The sequence below is a fragment of the Oncorhynchus kisutch genome, linkage group LG24, assembly GCF_002021735.2.
Source record: "Oncorhynchus kisutch isolate 150728-3 linkage group LG24, Okis_V2, whole genome shotgun sequence".
Taxonomy (NCBI): Eukaryota; Metazoa; Chordata; class Actinopteri; order Salmoniformes; family Salmonidae; genus Oncorhynchus; species Oncorhynchus kisutch.
Genome location: NC_034197.2, coordinates 27,773,072 through 27,794,848, shown reverse-complemented (window position 1 = coordinate 27,794,848; position 21,777 = coordinate 27,773,072). Strand labels below are relative to the sequence as shown.

Genomic DNA, 21,777 nt, shown 5'->3' with positions numbered 1-21,777 from the left:
GAGCCAATGAGGCTGTATTAGAATACAGACCTGTTGTGGGGTAACCCGCAGGTCTTACCTGGCTGTCACTACTCAAGCTCTTGTTTGAGGCCCACATCAAAAGTGTGACCAAATATTTTCATCTTCAGAACATTGCCAGGTTAAGTCTTATGCTGTCACAGCCTGCAGCTGAGTGACTCATCCACACCTTTATCTCCTCCTGTCTGGACTATTGTAATGCCCTTTTTGTTGGCACATCTGCTAGGTGTCTAAACAGGCTACAATATGTCCAGAACTGTGCTGCATGTGTCCTCACCCACACCTCCCCCGTGAGCACATCACGCCAGCGCTGTTCAGCCTCCACTGGCTCCCCATGAGCCTATGCTTTGACTTTAAAATCCTGGATCACACCTACCAAGCTATTCACAACTCTGGACCCAAGTACCTGTCTGACCTCATGCTACCCTCCTGCCCCACACGCACCCTTCACTCCTCCAAGTCCATCTCCCTTAAGCAGCCCAACAGCAGACTAAAAACTATGGGTGGCAGGGCTTTCAGTTGTGTGTCTCCTCGTCTGCGGAACGCACTTCCAGTCACTGTCAGGGCTGCAGAGTCTCTGGGCTCGTTTAAGGAACAGCTAAAGACTGAGCTGTTCAGAAAATAACCTCTGTTAATTCAGTTCTACTGTCATCCGGATCTGACGACACTGTATATAGCTTTGATTGTTGTCTGTGTTCTGTGTTATGAATTATTACTATTACTACATACGTCTCACACATTCTCCCAAACACACACACGCTCCAGATCGCTCCAAACTCAGCGAATCAGATTTCACACCCAGTATGACCTCACCCTGCTTGCTCGTCCTTCATTGATTCCCTGAGCTGGTTGTTATGACTGCTAAATGTTTCCTCCTTGGAGGGAGTGGTGCTGACAAATCAAAACATGTCAGTGTGTCTGACAGCAGATTCACTCACTGAATAGACACACACCGGTGACCTCGCTGCGGCCATGGCTGTTGAGACAGGTGTCCGTTCGTGTGCTGAGAGGTCAAGGGTTCAGAGCTGTGAGCCAGAGGGACTTGTGCTGCTCTGGAGAGAGAGAGTTGAAGTCAGAACGTGTTCATTAATAATGTGGGTTAGGTAGGGGCACCTCATTAAGTGTAGTACATTTACATGACCCACTTTGGACTCACTACTCTTGGTTTAAGAGTAGAAGTTCAAGCTGCCTACTTTCTACCCAATCCTTCATCACTCTTTCGTGTCTCTTTTGCGTCCTGGTTGGCTTCTCTCTCTCTCTCTCTCTCTCTCTCTCTCTCTCTCTCTCTCTCTCTCTCTCTCTCTCTCTCTATCGCACGCACGCACACACACACACACACACACACACACGCACCCACGCACGCACGCACACATACACACACCGTCTTCACCAGGCTCAGTTGCTGATTATCCTGGTCCTCCTCTCTGGGTAAATATCCAGAGACATTGCCCATGGAGTCAAAACATCCCCCACTGGAAGCTAAAATATTTCCTTTCTTGGCGGTGAAGGAATGTAGTACGAGGGTCAGTCAGTGCTGTGCCTTACAGCCTGGCTGCCTTACTGGCTGGCTGCCTTACAGCCTGGCTGCCTTACTGAATTACTGCCTGGCTGCCTTACTGCTTCACTGCCTAGATGCCTTACTGCCTGGCTGTCCTACTGCCTTACTGCCTGGCTTGGTGGCTGGTTTTTACAGAGACAGGGTGGGCTCTGCACGGGATTAGACTGCATCAACAACACCAGTCACCTTTGACACAGCTAGAGTATCTACTGTAATAATACAGACTTGGATGGACTTCATTAGTTAGATTTCATATTTATCAACTTGATCCATCTTTATGAGCTCAGGGATCCTCATCAGAACCAGTCCTTCAGCCCAGCCCAGCCATACCCAGCCATACCGTGCCATACCCAGCCTTGTGCCCGGCCCCATTTCTGGTTCTGCCCTTTCTCTGTGGTACCTGCCTCACATTTATAAAAGGTTTAGACCCTCTTCAGAGGATTTAGCTTCCTGTTAGTCAGTGACTAGACCCCTGTTTTGGTTGCCAGGTAACCAGGACCACTATAGGACCTGCCACCTGACTAAATATACTGCCCCCACGTGCCCAACAAGAGGATGGTGGAGGGATGGGCTTTGAACCATGTGGGGTTGAGGTAGGGGGGGTCATGATTCCCCCTTTGTTTATTTAAATCCCATTAGATCATAGCCTGGTCCCAGGTCTGTACTGTCTGCTTTAGCCATCTTCTCTGACTGGCAGGGTCAAAGCACATAGAGACACAGCACATTCAGGCCTTCCAAAATGTTCTCTGTGCGCCATCACTGTATGATTAATCCTACTGCTTCCCTCTGGTCCCAATACTGTATGATGACATGAGGCTTGATTACAGCTATGAGGTGATAAAACAAACATCCAGTCAGCTCGTTGATCCCCTCTGTGGTTAACTGCATCTGGAACAGGGGGCTTTGAAGTCCCCCTCCACTGGGTTTAGTCACCACTGTACAGTACTGAGTATAGACATTATTACTCCACTGGGTTTAGTCAACACTGTACAGTACTGAGTATAGACATTATTACTCCACTGGGTTTAGTCAACACTGTACAGTACTGAGTATAGACATTATTACTCCACTGGGTTTAGTCAACACTGTAGAGTACTGAGTATAGACATTATTACTCCACTGGGTTTAGTCAACACTGTACAGTACTGAGCATAGACATTATTACTCCACTGGGTTTAGTCAACACTGTACAGTACTGAGCATAGACATTATTACTCCACTGGGTTTAGTCAACACTGTACAGTACTGAGTATAGACATTATTACTCCACTGGGTTTAGTCAACACTGTACAGTACTGAGTATAGACATTATTACTCCACTGGGTTTAGTCAACACTGTACAGTACTGAGCATAGACATTATTACTCCACTGGGTTTAGTCAACACTGTACAGTACTGAGTATAGACATTATTACTCCACTGGGTTTAGTCAACACTGTACAGTACTGAGTATAGACATTATTACTCCACTGGGTTTAGTCAACACTGTACAGTACTGAGCATAGACATTATTACTCCACTGGGTTTAGTCAACACTGTACAGTACTGAGCATAGATATTATTACTCCACTGGGTTTAGTCAACACTGTACAGTACTGAGTATAGACATTATTACTCCACTGGGTTTAGTCAACACTGTACAGTACTGAGCATAGACATTATTACTCCACTGGGTTTAGTCAACACTGTACAGTACTGAGCATAGACATTATTACTCCACTGGGTTTAGTCACCACTGTACAGTACTGAGCATAGACATTATTACTCCACTGGGTTTAGTCAACACTGTACAGTACTGAGCATAGACATTATTACTCCACTGGGTTTAGTCAACACTGTACAGTACTGAGCATAGACATTATTACTCCACTGGGTTTAGTCAACACTGTACAGTACTGAGTATAGACATTATTACTCCACTGGGTTTAGTCAACACTGTACAGTACTGAGCATAGACATTATTACTCCACTGGGTTTAGTCAACACTGTACAGTACTGAGCATAGACATTATTACTCCACTGGGTTTAGTCACCACTGTACAGTACTGAGCATAGACATTATTACTCCACTGGGTTTAGTCAACACTGTACAGTACTGAGCATAGACATTATTACTCCACTGGGTTTAGTCAACACTGTACAGTACTGAGCATAGACATTATTACTCCACTGGGTTTAGTCAACACTGTACAGTACTGAGTATAGACATTATTACTCCACTGGGTTTAGTCAACACTGTACAGTACTGAGCATAGACATTATTACTCCACTGGGTTTAGTCAACACTGTACAGTACTGAGCATAGACATTATTACTCCACTGGGTTTAGTCAACACTGTACAGTACTGAGCATAGACATTATTACTCCACTGGGTTTAGTCAACACTGTACAGTACTGAGCATAGACATTATTACAAAGCCTCTAAGGATCTCTATTTTATTGTCTGTTAGCTTTGTTAAAAAAGTTGTGAAACACATCAGAGGGGGCACAGGGGCACGTGCCCTCTCAGATTTGTCCTGCTTCAAAATTAGTAAGTAATTACTAAATGTACTGAATAAGACATACAGTATTCCTTTCAGTCTTTTACAGATGTTAGAGATGCAGAGAAGCATATATATATATATATATATATATATTTTTTTTTTTAAATGACCACAGGATACAGACAGCTCAAAAGGTATGCTTAGATATGCAGAAAAAAAATACATATTTTTTTTACATAGAATTAAGCATAATGATTATGGCTAGATTGCAGGAAAAATGTGTTTCAAGTGTTGGAAAAATGCAAAAATTCTCGAACTTATGGACCACCCCCCAGCCATCCTCACATACTGGACTTTCTATCGTATCAGATTTTTGTGCTTCATGATGCCCCTGAAACTCTTGACAAAGAAAAAAATCGTGATCCACACAGTTGACACAGAAACATCCTTAAAGGCAGTTTCCAACAGGCTGTGATGTTCCAGTGGAGTTGGTGATGATTGTTAATGATGGTTCCTATTGAGCGTATCCACTGTCTTCACAATGTCGTGTTCTATCTACAGGCTGGTGTGTGTTACTGGGCAGACCTTTGATCCCACAAATGATGTCGTTAGAGTTACCGTGAACCAGAATGCAATGGGGGTGTCCAAAGAGGTCTACTCATACTTGGTGAGTGTGTTCCTGTTGTCAATCCTCTATATTCTTCTCTATTTAATCTATTTAATGACTCTGTCTTCTCTGTTTCTCTCCCTCATACTTTCCCTCACTCCCCTTTTCTTTCTCTCTTGCTCTCTTTTTCTCTCTGTCTGTCTCTCTCTTGCTCTCTTTTTCTCTCCCTCTCATTCTCTCTGTCTCTCTCTCCCTCTCATTCTCTCTGTCTCTCTCTTGCTCTCTTTTTCTCTCTCTGTCTCTCTCTTGCTCTCTTTTTCTCTCCCTCTCATTCGCTCTGTCTCTCTCTCCCTCTCATTCTCTCTGTCTCTCTCTTGCTCTCTTTTTCTCTCCCTCTCATTCTCTCTGTCTCTCTCTCCCTCTCATTCTCTCTGTCTCTCTCTTGCTCTCTTTTTCTCTCTCTCTCTCTTGCTCTCTTTTTCTCTCCCTCTCATTCTCTCTGTCTCTCTCTCCCTCTCATTCTCTCTGTCTCTCTCTTTTCCCTCTCTCTCTCTCACTCTCATTCTCTCTTCCTTCCTCCTTTTTTCTCTCCTTACTCCCTGACCTGTCTTTACATTTTCTTCCTCCTACTTATTTATTTTCAGTATTTCTTTGCTCGTAGTCTGTCTCTTGCTCGTTAAATCCACAATCTTTCCATCCTTTCTTTTCCCTCGTCCCTCCGTCTCTCCCCAGTCCCTGGTCCTTGTTCATACTGGGAAAGTGTTCCCAATGTGTCAGTTGAATGTTAGCAGATTTGTCTTCTGATATTCAGGAATGCATATGTGTGGGAATCTTCAAACATTCATCAGAACTGCAACTAAGCACTATTGCCATGCAGAACTCGGTGCCAGCAAAAACAAACATGGAGCTTGTTGAAATGTCCTCCTCTTTGAATTCATTACAAACCGAGGAGTCCGGCTGCTTCTTCTGCTGATTGACCTTGACCCACACAGTCTCCTATTGGATTAGGACTACACAGACTGGAAATACACAACTAAATCCTCTGTTTCTTTTTGCTTATGGACAAAGAGTTTATTTTTAATTCAACTGGGATGTTGGAAAATTTCAGTCACTTTTAAGAAAGGCTTCTGCTTGTGAGTCATGATCTCAGGGATAAATAACAGACTTGGAGACAAGAGTGTGTTGAACATGCAAAACAACAAATGTTTTTTAGGCTTGTGAGAACCCCTTGCGGTCCCCTACCACTTTTTGGGTTGCTTCTCCAGGGTGTGAGGGAAAGAAAGGGAGAAAATGGATGAAGGGGATTCTGAGGAAAAGGGATAATGGTTCGGATCCAAACGGACACAGGATGGGCACCTCCTCTGCACCTCCTTCCTCTGCACCTCGAGCCGGAAACATCTGCCTCCACCTTACACACACACACACACACACACACACACACACACACACACACACACACACACACACACACACACACACACACACACACACACACACACACACACACACACACACACACACACACACACACACACACAGACAATAGAAATCTCTGCTTGTTCACACACACACAGGAAGTGAATCCTGTCAGTGAGAATGAGAGGTCTTCCCTGGAGGCAAGGTTCACAGAGGGGAGAGAAGCTTCGGCAGTCTCCGGAATGCTGATGCTGTATAGCTGTATTGGGATATTTGTCTTAGCCCCAGGGACCTATCCTCCGTCTGTTTGTGTGTGTGTGTCTGTGTGTGTGTGTTTCAAGTTTTATATTGTCACATGCACCAGTAGAGTGAAATGCTTAGCTTGCAAGCCCTATCCAACAGTGCTGTATTCATTATTAAAATAGTAGAACTAATAAGAAAAAAGGACAAAGAAAAAAACCAGAAGAAATAAGAGACCTATATACAGGGTAAATGTACAACCTGCAGCTACGCTTGAGCATTTGAGGTGTGTTTGTGTGTGTGTCATAGGAGGTTGATGGCACCTTAATTGGGGACGATGGGCTCATGATAATGACTAGAGTGGAATAAGTGGAATGGTATCAAATACGTGTTTGATGCCATTCCATTTGCTCCGTTTCAGCCTTTATTATGAGCCATGCTCCCCTCAGCAGCCTCCACTGGTGTCAAATCAACTCAAATCAAATGTTATTGGTCACACACACGTGTTTAGCAGATGTTATTGCGAGTGTAGCAAAATGCTTGTGCTTCTAGCTCCGACAGTGCAGTAATATCTAACAAGTAAATCTAAGTGAGGAATGGATTAAGAATATATATACATATATGTCATAGCAGCATTGGAGTAAGATACAGTGGCATAGTATAGAGTACAGTATATAGATATGAGATGGGTGATGCAATATTTACAAACAATTAAGGTGACTAAGATACCGTAGAATAGTATAGAGTACAGTATATACATATGAGATGGGTGATGCAATATTTACAAACAATTAAGGTGACTAAGATACCGTAGAATAGTATAGAGTACAGTATATACATATGAGATGGGTGATGCAATATTTACAAACAATGAAAGTGACTAAGATACCGTAGAATAGTATAGAGTACAGTTTATACATATGAGATGAGTAATGCAATATTTACAAACAATGAAAGTGACTAAGATACCGTAGAATAGTATAGAGTACAGTTTATACAAATGAGATGAGAAATGCAAGATACGGGGACATTATTAAAGTGGTTAGTATTTCATCTCCTTAAAGTGGCCAGTGATTCCTAATCTATGTATATAGGCAGCAGTCTCTGATGTGCTGTAAATGGCTGTTTAACAGTCAGTGGTGTAGTATAGAATACAATACAGTATATACATATGAAATGGGTGATGCAATATGTAAACACAATTTAGAAGTGACTAAGATACCGTAGAATAGTGTGGAGTGTGGTTTATACATATGAGATGAGTAATGCTAGATACGGAACATTATTAAAGTGGATAGTGATCCTTTTCCTTAAAGTGGCCAGTGATTCCTAATCTATATCTATAGGCAGCCGCCTCTGATGTGCTAGTGATGGCTATTTAGCAGTTTGATGGTCTTGAGATAGAAGCTGTTTTTCAGTCTCTCGGTCCCAGCTTTGCACCTGTACTGACCTCGCCTTCTGGTTGATAGTGGGGTGAACAGGCAGTGGTGGTTGATGTCCTTGATGATCTTTTTGGCCTTCCTATGGCATTGGGTGGTGTAAGTGTCCAGGAGGGTGGAAAGTTTGCCCCCGGTAATGTGTTGGGCAGACCGCACCACCCTCTGGAGAGCTTTGCAGTTGTGGGCGGTGCAGTTTCCGTACCAGGCGGTGACACAGCTCGACAGGATGCTCTCAATTGTGTATCTGTAAACGTTTGTGAGGGTTTTAGGTGTTAAGCCAAATTTCTTCAGCCTCCTGAGGTTGAAGAGGCGTTGTTGCGCCTTCTTCACCACACTGTCTGTGTGGGTGGAACATTTCAGTTTGTCAGTGATGTGGACGACGAGGAACTTGAAGCTTTCCACCTTCTCCACTGCGGTCCCATCGATGTGGATGGAGGAATGCTCCCTCTGCTGTTTCCTGAAGTCCACAATCATCTCCATAGTTTTGTAGACATTGAGTGACACCACACTGACACCACACTCCCAGAGCCTTCACTTCCTCCCTGTAGGCTGTCTCATCGTTGTTTGTAATCAAGACTACTACTGTTGTGTCGTCTGCAAACTTGATGATTGAGTTGGAGGCGTGCTTGGCCATGCAGTCATGGTTGAACAGGGAGTACAGGAGGGGGCTTAGCACGCACACTTGTGAGGCCCCAGTATTGAGGATCAACAAATAGGTGTTGTTTCCTACCTTCACAAACCTGGGGGCCACCGGTCAGGAAGTCCAGGACCCAGTTGCACAGGAAGGGGTTCAGACCCAGGGCCTCAAGCTTGATGATGAGCTTGGAGGGTACTTTGGTGTTGAATGCTGAGCTATAGTCAATGAACAGCATTCTTACATAGGTATGCCTCTTGTCCAGATGGGACAGGGCAGTGTTCAGTGTGGTGGCAATTGGATTGTCTGTGGATCTATTGGGGCGGTAAGCAAATTGAAGTGGGTCTAGGGAGTCAGGTAAGGTGGAGGTGATATGATCCTTGATTAGTCTCTCAAAACATTTCATGATGAGAGAGGTGAGTGTTACGGAGTGATAGTCATTTAGTTCAATTACCTTTGCTTTCTTAGGTACAGGGACAATGGTGGCCATCTTGAGGCATTTGGCGACAACAGACTGGGATAGGGAGAGATTGAATATATCTGTGAACACACCAGCCAGCTGGTCTGCACATGCTCTGAAGATGCGGCTAGGGATGCCATCTGGGCCGGCAGCCTTGCGAGGGTTGAAATGCTTAAAAGTCTTACTCACATTGGAGAAGGAGAGCCCTGTATTTTCCTCAAAGCGAGTGAAGGTGTTCAGCCTGTCTGTGTGTGTGTTGCTGTATTACTATATGGCTGTACAGTGAAATATATCCTCCAGAAACCTGTCATATGTGGATGAGATGAACCCAAGACCTCAGTACAGAACAATACTAAATACTCCCCAAGGCTTCAGTGTCCTCAAGTTTTAAATATCAAACTTGAAATATGTTACAGTCAACTATTTATTTATCTAGAGCTGAGGAAACCAAAAGTATGGACTACATAGAACTTATAGATGATTTGAATGATCCAATTATAGTGCCACTTTAAACACATTTCCATCCACAGTTTTTCTGCGAGTAAAGTCATACCTTATGAAAGAAAACCACAACAACTGATGGAAACAGGACGTTTCGGTACAATGTCGACAGATCGTTTGTTTGTTCGACATCGTGTGCTCGTTTAGTGTCGGTAAAGTTCATTATGTGAGAAATGCGCAAATATTGATCTAATAACCATCCTATTGAAGTAACTTGGAGTCACGCGATATGGTATGTGGTCCTCCCACTACGACTCGGGAAACCATGCAGTTTATTACGTTACATGTGAAAATGATAAACTTACAAGGAGGTGAAAGTACACGGCGATGAGCTTGATGCTCCTATCCAATACATTTTGAGGGTCTTACTCTAGTGACATCATGATGATTGATGCTTGACTGCCGTTTGACTGTAGACTAGCCTACCCACACTGTTGTATCTGATAGCTGTTGGCTCGAGTGCATGTGCCCAGACCGGAGTAGACACATTTGCTATTTAACAGTTTGTGACAAAATGGTTAAAAATGCAATGGGAAACACATTGAACTTTAGATTTTTATTCGGTACTTTAAGGGATTTCTTCCATTGACGGAGAGGCGGACCAAAGCGCAGCGTGGTTAATTTGATTCATGTTTTAATAAATCACTTCACATGAACAAACTAACAAAAACAAGAAACGTGAAAACCCAAACCAGCCCTATCTGGTGCAAACACAGAGACAGGAACAATCACCCACAAACACACAGTGAAACCCTAAACAGCCCTATCTGGTGCAAAACACAGAGACAGGAACAATCACCCACAAACACACAGTGAAACCCTAAACAGCCCTATCTGGTGCAAACACAGAGACAGGAACAATCACCCACAAACACACAGTGAAACCCTAAACAGCCCTATCTGGTGCAAAACACAGAGACAGGAACAATCACCCACAAACACACAGTGAAACCCTAAACAGCCCTATCTGGTGCAAAACACAGAGACAGGAACAATCACCCACAAACACACAGTGAAACCCTAAACAGCCCTATCTGGTGCAAAACACAGAGACAGGAACAATCACCCACAAACACACAGTGAAACCCTAAACAGCCCTATCTGGTGCAAAACACAGAGACAGGAACAATCACCCACAAACACACAGTGAAACCCTAAACAGCCCTATCTGGTGCAAAACACAGAGACAGGAACAATCACCCACCAACACACAGTGAAACCCTAAACAGCCCTATCTGGTGCAAAACACAGAGACAGGAACAATCACCCACAAACACACAGTGAAACCCTAAACAGCCCTATCTGGTGCAAAACACAGAGACAGGAACAATCACCCACAAACACACAGTGAAACCCTAAACAGCCCTATCTGGTGCAAAACACAGAGACAGGAACAATCACCCACCAACACACAGTGAAACCCAAAACAGCCCTATCTGGTGCAAAACACAGAGACAGGAACAATCACCCACAAACACACAGTGAAACCCAGGCTACCTAAGTATGATTCTCAATCAGAGACAACTAATGACACCTGCCTCTGATTGAGAACCATACTAGGCCGAAACATAGAAATACCCCAAAACATAGAAAAACAAACATAGACTGCCCACCCAACTCACACCCTGACCATACTAAATAATGACAAAACAAAGGAAATAAAGGTCAGAACGTGACAGGTACGTGAAAACTTCAACCAAAAGGTACATTTTGTGTGCACTACGTCATCACGCTCTGATTTTTATCTGCATCATGTACATTTGGTGGGAACACACCACTGGTGTGAAAATTTGTATGTTTTCTTCACGCATGGAAATCTTTTGCTAATTGGATGGAAAGCGAGCTAATAAATGAAAACAGCAGACTGCTGCCTCGCTCGGAGGTGTGTACAGTAGCAGAACAACAACGCAGCCACATGGCACATTACCGTTTTTTTCAATTGCTAACAAGCTAACAAGTCAATACTGAAGTTACTTTTTCAAAACTCTTCACACGGTCTACATTACCAACATATATTTTGGCCAAACAGTTCATCTCACCTCCAAAACTCAGTCACTTCATTCATGTCCCAAATGTAGCTTGTTCGACATCAACACTTCCAACACACTGACCTAAAAAACATTAACAACAGGGAGCAATACATAAACAATGAACTTTCTCTTTGAAGTTTGAAGGATTTTTTACATAAATCAGTATTTCATTATAGAATAAGAATAAGGCCTTTCCTTTATTGACTGTACGAACGTACACAGTTGAAGTGGGAAGTTTCCATACACCTTAGCCAAATACATTTCAACTCCGTTTTTCACAATTCCTGACATTTAATCATAGTAAAAAATCCCTTTCTTAGATCAGTTAGGATCATCACTTTATTTTAAGAATGTGAAATGTCAGAATAATAGTAGAGAGAATGAATTATTTTCACTTTTATTTCTTTCAGAAGTTTACATACACTCAATTAGTATTTGGTAGCATTGCCTTTAAATTGTTTAACTTGGGTCAAACGTTTTGGGTAGCCTTCCACAAGCTTCCCACAATAAGTTGGGTGAATTTTGGCCCATTCCTCCTGACAGAGCTGGTGTAACTGAGTCAGGTTTGTAGGCCTCCTTGCTTGCACATGCTTTTTCAGTTCTGCCCACAAATCTTCAATAGGAATGAGGTCAGGGCTTTGTGATGGCCACTCCAATACCTTGACTTTGTTGTCCTTAAGCCATTTTGCCACAACTTTGGAAGTATGCTTGGGGTCAATGTCTATTTGGAAGACCAATTTGCGACCAAGCTTTAACTTCCTGTCTTGAGATATTGCTTCAATATAGCCACATAACTTTACTCCTCATGAAGCCATCTATTTTGTGAAGTGCACCAGTCCCTCCTGCAGCAAAGCACCCCCACAACATGATGCTGCCACCCCCGTGCTTCATGGTTGGGATGGTGTTCTTCAGCTTGCAAGCTTCCCCCTTTTTCCTCTGATGGTCATTATAGCCAAACAGTTCTATTTTTGTTTCATCAGACCAGAGGACATTTCTCCAAATAGTACGATCTTTGTCCCCATGTGCAGTTGCAAACCCGTAGTTTGGCTTTTTGTATGGCAGTTTTGGTGCAGTGGCTTTTTCCTTGCTGAGCAGCATTTCAGGTTATGTTGATATATATAGGACTTGTTTTACTGTGGGTATAGATACTTTTGTACCTGTTTCCTCCAGCATCTTCACAATGTCCTTTGCTGATGATCTGAGATTGATTTGCTCTTTTTGCACCAAAGTACGTTCATCTCTAGGAGACAGAACGCATCTTCCCGAGCGGTATGACGGCTGCGTGGTCCCATGGTGTTTATACTTGCGTACTATTGTTTGTACAGATGAACATGGTATCTTCAGGCGTTTGGAAATTGCTCCCAAGGATGAACCAGACTTGTGGTCTACCACAAATCTTGGCTGATTTATTTTGATTTTCCCATGATGTCAAGCAAAGAGGCAGTGAGTTTGAAGGTAGGCCTTGAAATACATCCACAGGTACACCTCCAATTCACCTCAAATAGCCTATCAGAAGCTTCTAAAGCCATGACATCATTTTCTTGAATTTTCCAAGCTGTTTAAAAGCCACAGTCAACTTAGTGTATGTAAACTTCTGATCCACTGAAATTGTGATACAGTGAATTATAAGTGAAATAATCTGTCTGTAAACAATTGTTGGAAAAATTGTGTCATGCACATAGTAGTTGTCCTAACCAACTTGCCAAAACTATAGTTTGTTAGCAAGTAATTTGTGGAGTGGTTGAAAAACAAGTTTTAATGACTCCAACCTAAGTGTATGTAAAGTTCCGACTTCAACTGTATGTAACAAGAATGAATCACAAATGCAGCAATTTGCTTCAATAGCCTTTATTTTTTCTATAGCTTTGCATATAGTAATTTACTTGTGAAAATAAGTTTAAACAAATTCATGAAATTCCAGGGCTGCAATAATTACAAAATAAAATATCAACATGTATTGTATAATCACTCATACTATACAGTACTGTGGGGGTTCTAGTTCTCATCAACATGTATTGTATAATCACTCATACTGTACAGTACTGTGGGGGTTCTAGTTCTCATCAACATGTATTGTATAATCACTCATACTATACAGTACTGTGGGGGTTCTAGTTCTCATCAACATGTATTTTATAATCACTCATACTGTACAGTACTGTGTGGGTTCTAGTTCTCATCAACATGTATTGTATAATCACTCATACTATACAGTACTGTGGGGGTTCTAGTGTCTCCACACACCCAGGAGAAGTGTCTCCACGCCCTGGCAGTCTTCAGGAGAAGTGTCTCCACACCCTGGCAGTCTTCAGGAGAAGTGTCTCTACACCCTGGCAGACTTCAGGAGAAGTGTCTCTACACCCTGGCAGACTTCAGGAGAAGTGTCTCTACACCCTGGCATTCTTCGGGAGAAGTGTCTCGACACCCTGGCAGTCTTCAGGAGAAGTGTCTCCACACCCTGCAGTCTTCAGGAGAAGTGTCTCTACACCCTGGCAGTCTTCAGGAGAAGTGTCTCCACACCCTGTCATTCTTCAGGAGAAGTGTCTTCACACCCTGTCAGTCTTCAGGAGAAGTGTCTCTACACCCTGGCAGTCTTCAGGAGAAGTGTATCTACACCCTGGCAGTCTTCAGGAGAAGTGTAGCTACACCCTGGCAGTCTTCAGGAGAAGTGTATCTACACCCTGGCAGTCTTCAGGAGAAGTGTCTCCACACCCTGGCAGTCTTCAGGAGAAGTGTCTCCACACCCTGGCAGTCTTCAGGAGAAGTGTCTCCACACCCTGGCAGTCTTCAGGAGAAGTGTATCTACAACCTGGCAGTCTTCAAGAGAAGTGTCTCCACACCCTGGCAGTCATCAGGAGAAGTGTATCTACACCCTGGCAGTCTTCAGGAGAAGTGTATCTACACCCTGGCAGTCTTCAGGAGAAGTGTAGCTACACCTTGGCAGTCTTCAGGAGAAGTGTATCTACACCCTGGCAGTTTTCAGGAGAAGTGTATCTACACCCTGGCAGTCTTCAGGAGAAGTGTATCTACACCCTGGCAGTCTTCAGGAGAAGTGTATCTACACCCTGGCAGTCTTCAGGAGAAGTGTATCTACACCCTGGCAGTCTTCAGGAGAAGTGTAGCTACACCTTGGCAGTCTTCAGGAGAAGTGTATCTACACCCTGGCAGTTTTCAGGAGAAGTGTATCTACACCCTGGCAGTCTTCAGGAGAAGTGTATCTACACCCTGGCAGTCTTCAGGAGAAGTGTATCTACACCCGCATCCAGTTAAGGACATCTGGTCATGTGGATGATGGTCACCTTCCACCTCCACGCAGAGAAAAACTCCTCTATGGGGTTTAGAAAGGGGGAGTATGGAGGCAGGAATAGTACTGACATCCTGGGACGTGCAGCAAAGTGGTGGAATGCCACATTATCCCACACAACAACGAAGGTAGTGCAGCAAAGTGGTGGAATGCCACATTATCCCACACAACAACGACGGTAGTGCAGCAAAGTGGTGGAATGCCACATTATCCCACACAACAACGAAGGTAGTGCAGCAAAGTGGTGGAATGCCACATTATCCCACACAACAACGAAGGTAGTGCAGCAAAGTGGTGGAATGCCACATTATCCCACACAACAACGACGGTAGTGCAGCAAAGTGGTGGAATGCCACATTATCCCACACAACAACGACGGTAGTGCAGCAGAGTGGTGGAATGCCACATTATCCCACACAACAACGACGGTAGTGCAGCAGAGTGGTGGAATGCCACATTATCCCACACAACAACGACGGTAGTGCAGCAGAGTGGTGGAATGCCACATTATCCCACACAACAACGACGGTAGTGCAGCAAAGTGGTGGAATGCCACATTATCCCACACAACAACGACGGTAGTGCAGCAAAGTGGTGGAATGCCACATTATCCCACACAACAACGACGGTAGTGCAGCAAAGTGGTGGAATGCCACATTATCCCACACAACAACGAAGGTAGTGCAGCAAAGTGGTGGAATGCCACATTATCCCACACAACAACGACGGTAGTGCAGCAAAGTGGTGGAATGCCACATTATCCCACACAACAACGACGGTAGTGCAGCAAAGTGGTGGAATGCCACATTATCCCACACAACAACGACGGTAGTGCAGCAAAGTGGTGGAATGCCACATTATCCCACACAACAACGAAGGTAGTGCAGCAAAGTGGTGGAATGCCACATTATCCCACACAACAACGACGGTAGGGGAGTTTCTTGCCCCTCTCTCCTCCGCTGGCACAAGTCGATTATGCAGCTCATCCAGAAAATAAATGAGCCTCTCTGTATTGTAGGGGCCAATGAGTGGTTTGTGTAACAGCAAACCATCATTGGACAGTTCTGCACACATTGTGATGTTAGCTCCTCTCTGCCCTGGGACATCCATGGTTGCTCTCTGTCCAAACACATGTCTGCGGCGTGTTTCTGCCAGGTTGAATCCAGCTTCATCCACAAAGATGAATGTATGTGCAGTTTGCCTGGCTTCCATCTCCATTACTCTCTGAAATACAACAAATCCACAGTTTTACAGTACTTTACATAATGCATAGCTGTGTATGTACCCTGTTGGGTTATTGAACAGACATCTTACCTGGACATATTAATACCAGAGTTGTTTCACACGTTCACCGTTTCTCTCAAAGGGTACAGTGTATAACTGCTTCATCCTTAGTTTCTCTAGGACTCTGACAATTATCGTTGTGCTGACTGTATTCACATTCCCAAAAGTGATATTGTCTGCCAGCACTCTGTCCTGAATTTCCCTCAGTTTTATTGTATTGTTGCCAATTACCACGTCGACAATGGCAATTTCCTTCGCATCTGATACTATTCTGCCTCTCCCTCCTGAGGGAGGCAACCTTTGGTTCCTACTGAAAAACAAACAATCAATATATTTAAAAATTTTGTAAAAATGTGAACATACTGTATTGTACTGCAGTAAGTAGTTCAATTATCATTGAAGGATGCACATCTCACCTGTTGGAAAACTGTACTATTGATACAACTGTTGAACGCTGCAGATTTGGTTGCACCCTTAAACCAGCCTCTCTCAAAGAGAGAACATGGTTTATAACATGGTCAATAATTGTGGCCCTTATCTCATCAGAGACCACCGCTCTTGGTCTTCCTCTCCTTTGCCCTCCACGCATTCTCCCTCTCGCTCCCTGCCACTCTTCTTTCCCCACCAACCTGTCTTCCTTGATCTATGTTTCCAAACTAAATCATTCCGAAGCCGTCCTCTTATGTCTGTTTGGTAACGAGACTAAAAACAGGACACTTGGGTAGGCTTTCAGTTGAAATTGCAATCAGCTGTGTTTGGAATAATTACATTTTCTGCTGAGATTTTCTATATGTTTCAATCTGGTTACTGCAGAAATGCACAACATTTGCCATCATTCTGTTTTGAATGTGTTTTTAATAGTTTTGGAAACAGTGTGTCAGCATTTGAAAACGTGCTGCAAATATATAGTTTTGCAGGTGGTGGAGTATGAATGAGAAAAGAGTTCATGGATTTCAGAGAATGTGGTCATTGAAAGCATTTTGTGTGAAAGCAATGAAAAATGATTCACAGTTTGGTCCACATACACTTCGCTGACATACTGTTTCATACTGTTCATACTGTTTCACATACTGTTTCGCTGACTGTGTGAAGAGTTTTGACAATCTAACTTCAGATTTGACCAATGCATGTTAGCAATTGAAAAAAATACGTAGTAACAACATGGCACATTAATATGTCCCACCTCCACCCCAGGTCCCCAAGCTGCTGTCTATGGAGCCTAGGAAAGGCTCTCGTTCAGGGGGAACCAGGGTGACCCTCAGGGGGGAGTACCTGGACACTGGCTCTCAGGTCAGAGTCAAGGTCAACGGCACCCAGGACTGCACCATACTCACGTGAGTCTTACTGTGTGAATTATTAAATCGTCTTCACTGTTGGACTTGTATGTTGCTGTGCTGAATCTGTAGGCTTTGTGTTACTCTAAAGGAGACAGTCCTGTTGAGTTGTTTGGTTATATCGTGCGTGAGGTATTGTTATTTCTTTAGCTGCTGCATTTGTTGTCTGTTCAGAGGCTGTGTTTTGGTTCTTGCCTGTATTTGTTATGGAAACTGTCTTGGTGTGTGGTTTTATTATGCTGATTGTGTGGTATTATTCTGTGTGTGTGTGTGTGTGTGTGCTCCAGGCTAACCAAAGACACCATTGAGTGCACCATACCTGCGGCCCTGCACACACACACTGAGGCGGTGTCGGTGTGTGTGGAGTTTGAGGATATTCCCTGTCAGAGCGCTGAGCTTCTCACCCAGTACATCTATGAGAAAAACCCCACCATCAGCTACATCAAACCCAGGAAGAGCTACCTCAGGTTCTCACACACACACATACAGTACATACATATACACACACAGACGCACACACACACACAAACAGACACACACAGACACACACAGAGAGAACAGTCAGCATTCTGCATTGTTCCATTGGTAACTCTAACATTCCATAGTTTCCATTTATCCAGTGTTTCATAGATAAACAACAGTGTTATATTGACAAATGAGAGTATGAAATCATGCAGAAAATATTATTGCATTAATTATACACCTCTTGTAGTTCCATTACACCACACAATCTCTCTTGGAGGGTTTCTCTGGAATCCGACCACAGAGATGACATACTGAGTTAATGTCTTCCTGATGATCTGTGGCTTCTCCAGGCCTGTTTCTGTGTGTGTGTTGGTTTTAAATGACACCTCATGTGTGAGACAGACCTCTGAGAGAGAGCACAATGGGTCTGATTGGCATGTGTGCTGACACTGACTGTGTGGTTGTGTGTGCTCTCTGTCTCTAACCAGAGTGGCTGTATGTGTTCCCTATTTCTGACCGTATGTGTTTGCGTGTAGTTGTGTGTGCCCTGACCATAAGTTGTTGTGTGTACCAGTGGCGGTCGGACCATCACAGTGACGGGGCAAGGTTTTGACCTGGTGCAGAGCGTCAGTATGGAGGTGCTGGGCATCGGACAGGATGTGAGTCATAACAGGGAACCTCTCTGGTAGAATAGATTATCTCCTGAAGTATCTCACATCTTAGAAGAAGCTGAAAAACAGAAGTGAATTAATAGAATGGACTCCTCTTTCTCATCCTCATTGTCTTTCCTCAGGCCTGTAAAGTGCAGTCTACCTCCATGATCACATGCTCCTCCCTCGCCTCCAGCCAATCCCAGCAGGCCACGGTAGAGTTCTTGTTGAATGGAGTTCTCTACACGGGAGATGGCCCCGCCTTTGACGGCCCAGACCAGGAGGAAGAGGAGGAGCCTCACAGAGGTCACTTCCTGTTGGAGTATGTGGAAGATCCTCAGTTCTTCACCGCCAACAAAGAGAAGCTGATCAAACACCACCCTGGAGAACCACTCACACTCATCATCAATGTGAGTGACAGCCCAGTGCACCAATGGGAGAGGGTGGAGCAGGATGAGAAGTAAAAAGCCCATTGACCAGGGAGATTAGTGGACCTGCTCCAGGAACTGTCCATTCCTGTCAATCTGGATGTACTCTGAGAATAGTAGAAAGACATGTCTCAATGGCTTTGTATTCATACTCTCTTTAAACAGATCAAAGACTGTGTAGCTCTGAATCATGACTTGTATTTATTTAAGACTTGGCTGTTCCTCAGAGTTGGAAGTACAGGACAAGAACACCACCTCTAAGCAGAGAACCCAGTCAGCCATGTTTGTGTGGGATCCTGTCTGTATTATAGCTGACTAATGCAACTGCCACATAAACTACTGCCTCATATATGAGGGAGGGTTGAGGGTTGTAATGCTAACAATTGTAAAAACTGTAAATATACTGGTGCTGCTCATTTATACAGGCCTTGGTGCCGGAAGGGAGAGACAGACAGCCGAAGTTGCAAAGACTAGCAGAAATAGGGCTTTGAACATCGGTTGGTCTGAGTTCTTCTCTCTCTCCGTCTCTGCCCCTGTCGCTCTCTTTCTCTCCTCTGCGTGCGTGTGTGCGTGTGTGCGTGCATGCGCGTGTCAGGATGGGGCCTCCTTACAGGAATGGCTGCCTCAGCCTTGTCTACTTGGGTGAAAGAGGGGAGGGGGGTATTCAATGTTGCTTCCTGTTTTCTTTGGGAAGGTGGATTCCACTTTGGGTGGACCTAGTTTGTGGAACACTGACTCGTGTGACCGTGTGTGTATGTGAGTGGGCTGGACCAGGTTAAGAGAATGTTGGGTGGAGTTGAACGGGTTTGTTTGATGGGGATTGTTGTTTGGTTAGATCCTATGTGAATGACCTCTGTTGGAATGTGGTGGGTTTTGTTTGCTTTCATCCCGTTTTGGCCCTAGGTATTCATTGTTCCGTGCATGTGTACGTGTACGTGTGTGTGTGTGTGTGTGTGTGTGTGTGTGTGTGTGTGTGCGCGTGTGTGCGTTCGTGCATGCTTGTTGACAGAGACCCAGGGGGTGGCATCCTGCAGAGGGGACAGGACAGTACAGGGTCCTGAGGGTGTAATCACAGAGGGGAAACACACTGGGGATAAACACACAACCTCTCCTCTACTCTCCTCTTCTGCTCCTCTCCTTTCCTCTCCTCACTCAGCCATGTCAGTCCACTGTTGTGTGTGTGTGTGTGTGGGGACCAGTGCTCAAAACACTGACTAAGGAGAGGCTGGTGTTGTGATGGACGGGTGTCAGTCCACTGTTGTGTGTGTGTGGGGACCAGTGCTCAAAACACTGACTAAGGAGAGGCTGGTGTTGTGATGGACGGGTGTCAGTCCACTGTTGTGTGTGTGTGGGGACCAGTGCTCAAAACACTGACTAAGGAGAGGCTGGTGTTGTGATGGACGGGTGTCAGTCCACTGTTGTGTGTGTGTGGGGACCAGTGCTCAAAACACTGACTAAGGAGAGGCTGATGTTGTGATGGACGGGTGTCAGTCCACTGTTGTGTGTGTGTGGGGACCAGTGCTCAAAACACTGACTAAGGAGAGGCTGGTGTTGTGATGGACGGGTGTCAGTCCACTGTTGTGTGTGTGTGGGGACCAGTGCTCAAAACACTGACTAAGGAGAGGCTGGTGTTGTGATGGACGGGTGTCAGTCCACTGTTGTGTGTGTGTGGGGACCAGTGCTCAAAACACTGACTAAGGAGAGGCTGGTGTTGTGATGGACAGTGTTAGTCATGACTGTCAGTGTTCTCTCCATGTCTACTGTTTGATTCTTTAAGATGAACTTTCACACAGTTTGTGAGGAGAAATGTTGTGAGACAGTTTGGCACAGGGATACTCAGTGTGACAGATGAATGACAGGCCTGTGTGTGTTGTGTGTGTGTGTGTGTGTGTGCGCGCGCCCGTAGGTGCGTGTCAGCTGTGCCTATCCGAGCCAGACCATGGTGTCTCTGTTCTGTGTTCTGACTGACCGGTGGCTGTTTTTGTTTGGGTTTGGCACAGAAAGGACCGAGCGATCTGGATCTGGCACCAGAGGAATACTCAGTGATGATTGGCTCCTATCCCTGTGACATCAGCTTCCATAACAACCAGCTGTTCCACTGTACCATCAACGGGTCGCTGGGCTCCAGTGAGGGTGAACTGCCTGTCACAGTGAGTACAACTACATCATATTCTAAGGCTACTAATTAGGACCACTTTATTATCATGATTTTGAATCCGTGTCCAGTTTGGTTTTATGTACTGACTTAACTATGTCCCCATGATTCAGCTGAGAGCAGAGAGACAAGCAGGATGACAGGCTCCTCTTGGTCAGGGTGTAACAGTAAACCTAAAGCTGAATTCTAATAGTTTATGTCTATTCATCTGTAATCTGTTCATCTCTTGTCTGTCCAGCTCAATCACACACCCTCATATACACACGTGCAGGGGGTAACAGGCACACAAGCACGCACGCACGCACTCAAGCATGTATGCAAGCGTGCACATGTACACACATACACACACACATCACTACCTGGGTTTTCATTTCAATTCTACTGTTTCAGAAGAGACCCTGGGACAGTGGCCTTGTCCACGTGTTTTGGTTTTCATTTCAATTCTACTGTTTCAGAAGGGACCCTGGGACAGTGGCCTTGTCCACGTGTTTTGGTTTTCATTTAAATTCTACTGTTTCAGAAGAGACCTTGGGACAGTGGCCTTGTCCACATGTTTTGGTTTTGTGTCAGAACTCTTTATAATAGAAGGACTCAATAAAGCCACAACCAAACTCACTCTGATAAAGTCCCACCTCTTCTCTTCCTCCCTCTCTCACTCTTTTCACTCTCTCTTGCTCCCTCCCCGCTCTCGTCCGTTTCCCATTTCAGTCTGTTTTGAGAGGGTATATTAGGGAGAAACAGACATCAACATTTTACCTTTGATCTGAGTT

At 44.5% G+C, this 21,777-nt stretch overlaps 1 protein-coding gene across 1 annotated transcript in view; it reads left to right on the top strand.

The window, feature by feature from the left end:
- LOC109869045 (plexin-D1) overlaps window positions 1–21,777 on the top strand; it is a 118,190-nt gene that overhangs the window by 51,692 nt on the left and 44,721 nt on the right. The window contains exons 14-19 of the mRNA XM_031803458.1: window positions 4,622–4,727; window positions 17,170–17,309; window positions 17,597–17,776; window positions 18,349–18,433; window positions 18,568–18,834; window positions 20,853–21,002. Coding sequence (XP_031659318.1) covers window positions 4,622–4,727; window positions 17,170–17,309; window positions 17,597–17,776; window positions 18,349–18,433; window positions 18,568–18,834; window positions 20,853–21,002 — 928 coding nt within the window. The remainder of the gene's footprint in view (window positions 1–4,621; window positions 4,728–17,169; window positions 17,310–17,596; window positions 17,777–18,348; window positions 18,434–18,567; window positions 18,835–20,852; window positions 21,003–21,777) is intronic.